The following is a 2,547-nucleotide window of genomic DNA, read 5'->3' as shown; positions in this document are numbered from 1 at the left end:
TATGATATAAATCAATAGGCCAAAGTGCAATGATAAATCAGTCACAGTCTTCTCCAGCATAGAGGCAATATCGGAGTCCAAATTGGAGTGCCAATCATCAAATTTTCTGAGCCATCAAAAGCCTCTGAGCCATCAAAAGCCGACGCGTAATCCGGATGCCTGAAGCCGCGTTTCGAATTATTCTTATTCAGGTATGGCTGTAATGGGACCCAGTCTCAAAAGCTGGCATATGCTAAGCCAGGTAAAGGGGTTGGAGCCGAAGTCGACCATTCTGGCTTAGCATATGCCAGCTTTTGAGACTGGGTCCCATTACAGCCATACTTGAATAAGAATAATTCGAAACGCGGCTTCAGGCATCCGGATTACGCGTCGGCTTTTGATGGCTCATACTTGTTGTTATGTTTATTTGATTTACATTATACTTGCTGTTATGCTTATTTGATCATTATACACTTGCTTATTTGCTTGTAAGTTATTTTTTGCCAAGTGGTGTTCTTTTTTTTGGTTCTTGCATTGTACACTGGCTTCCCCCCCCCCTTTTTTTGGCTGCTTGTTCCTTCATGGCCCGGGGCTCTTCTGCCTTGGCAAGTGCAGCTCCATGCTAGGCCCCCAGTCAGCGGGGCCCCGTAGGTTCCCCTTCCTACAATCACTCCATAATATCAGGGCTTACCTCTTCGTCAGCCAGTCCTGGGTCAAACATGGGGGGGTTGCCAACTCTGGGTTGGGAAGTTCTTGGAGATTTGGGGGTGGAGCCCGGGGAGGGCGGGGTTTGGGAAGGGGAGGGGCCTTAGCGGGGTACAGTGCCCTGGAGTCCCCCCTCCAAAGCAGCCATTTTCTCTGGGAGAACTGCTCTCTGTATTCTGGAGGTCACTTGTCATTCTGGGGGGTTTCCAGGCCCCACCTGGAGGCTGGCAACTGTGAATGGGGATGATGTTTGGGATGACCCTGTGTGCTGCTCCTAGCAAGGGTTCCTCCCCCAATTTGCATGGGAGAAGCAACGGATGATCCTGAAGAGCAGAGACTGAACAGAAGCGTCCACCTCCAGGCCTCCCGATCGAATTAGGAAACCTTTTATTAAAGAGCCCTATCGATTAAGCCAAGGAAAGCTCGTATCCCCGACCTTTTCGAGCCTGTGGGCACCTTTGGGTTTCTGACACGGCATGGTGGGCTCAGCCACAAAACGGCTGCCGCGGGAAGTAGCCACAAAACGATTGCTGCAGCATCACTTCAGTCACACAGTGGAGATCTTTAGGGCGTGACGACAGCTGTTGCCGAAGCAACATTTTAAAAAATCTGTCCAGGCAATCAGAAGCCTTGCCGGGCAAAAGCCCCACCTGACCCCACCCACTTTCTAAAAACACCTGGCAGGTGCCAGAAAAGGTACCGGCAGGCACGATGGTGCCTGCGGGTACCGTGTTGGGGACCCCTGCCCTAATATCTCTTTCCTTCCCCTTCGCTCCCCTTGAGAGCCAGTTTGGCGTCGTGGTTAGGAACAGGGACTCTAATCTGGGAGAACCGTGTTTGATTCCCCACTCCTCCACGTGCAGCTGGTGGTGTGACCTTGGGTCAGTCACAAGTTTTCTCAGAGCTGTTCCCTCAAGGGCAGTCCTTGAGAGAGCTCTTTCAGCCCCACCTACCTCACAGGGTGTCTGTTGTGGGGAGGGGAAGGGAAAGGAGTTTGTAAGCTGCTCTGAGACTCCAAGTGAAGGGCAGGGTCTAAATCCAGTCTCTTCTCTTCTTCTTTTTGCTTCTACAATACAGGCAGGACAGTACACCTCAATATTCATAGATAACGGCGCCGGCGCACCGATCACCATTCAGAACGGGTCTGATTTCATGGGAATGTTCATGGGAGTCTAATCCTGAGTGACCGTCGTTGCCACACAGTGGGGGGAGAAAAAAAGCATATCCAAGAACGTACACATCTGAACTTCGACCCCTCTCCTCTCCCGGAAAACTGCCTTCTCGTTGCCAACGGACTGTGGGCATTCCTGGCTCTGTCGAGCAAGCGTACCTCCCTTCCGCCATGGGTGTGACAACAGTCTGAGGGGAAGGGGAAATGGTGGACCGCTCTAGCCACTGAATGCAGAACCCAAATCTGTTTCCCCATCATAGAAATGCCATCTTTTCTCCCAGAAAATGTTCATTTCTGAGAGCCAAGTCTGGATCCTTTCAGATTTATATAGAAACAACGATGCCAAAATCCAGGGAAATCCGATACGAGGCTTTACATATTTAGCATTGAGAGGCAGTGTGGTATAGTGGTTAGAGACTGGAGTAGGACTGGGGAGACCTGGGTTCCGATCTCCCCTTGACATATTGGGGTAGCCTTCAGCCAGTTGCACCGCCTTCCAAATCACCCTTCACGGAGTTGTTGTGAGGAGAAAACAGAGAAGGGGGAAATCACAGACACCGCCTCGAGCTCCCCAAAGAATGGGTGGATTGAAAATGCAACCCAGTTTTAACGTTTCCCTTTTTAAAATTTTGGTCCCCCTCCTCCTCCCCGGTTTGGTTGCCGACTTTTTAAAACCAAGTTTTCAAAGGCAG

At 50.7% G+C, this 2,547-nt stretch overlaps 1 protein-coding gene across 1 annotated transcript in view; it reads left to right on the top strand.

Annotated features, from left to right (window-relative positions):
- Nucleotides 1–2,187, top strand: part of FAM132A (family with sequence similarity 132 member A) — a 42,371-nt gene extending 40,184 nt beyond the window's left edge. Inside the window, exon 8 of the mRNA XM_015411675.1 lies at nucleotides 1,762–2,187. Within this exon, the coding sequence (XP_015267161.1) occupies nucleotides 1,762–1,860 (99 nt within the window). The 3' untranslated portion in view covers nucleotides 1,861–2,187. The remainder of the gene's footprint in view (nucleotides 1–1,761) is intronic.
- Nucleotides 2,188–2,547: the final 360 nt, after the last annotated feature.

The sequence above is a fragment of the Gekko japonicus genome, unplaced genomic scaffold (assembly GCF_001447785.1).
Source record: "Gekko japonicus isolate JY-2015 unplaced genomic scaffold, Gekko_japonicus_V1.1 scaffold76, whole genome shotgun sequence".
In the NCBI taxonomy this organism is placed as follows: Eukaryota; Metazoa; Chordata; class Lepidosauria; order Squamata; family Gekkonidae; genus Gekko; species Gekko japonicus.
Note: the sequence above shows the minus strand (reverse complement) of the source record. Positions and strands in the feature narration are given on the sequence as shown.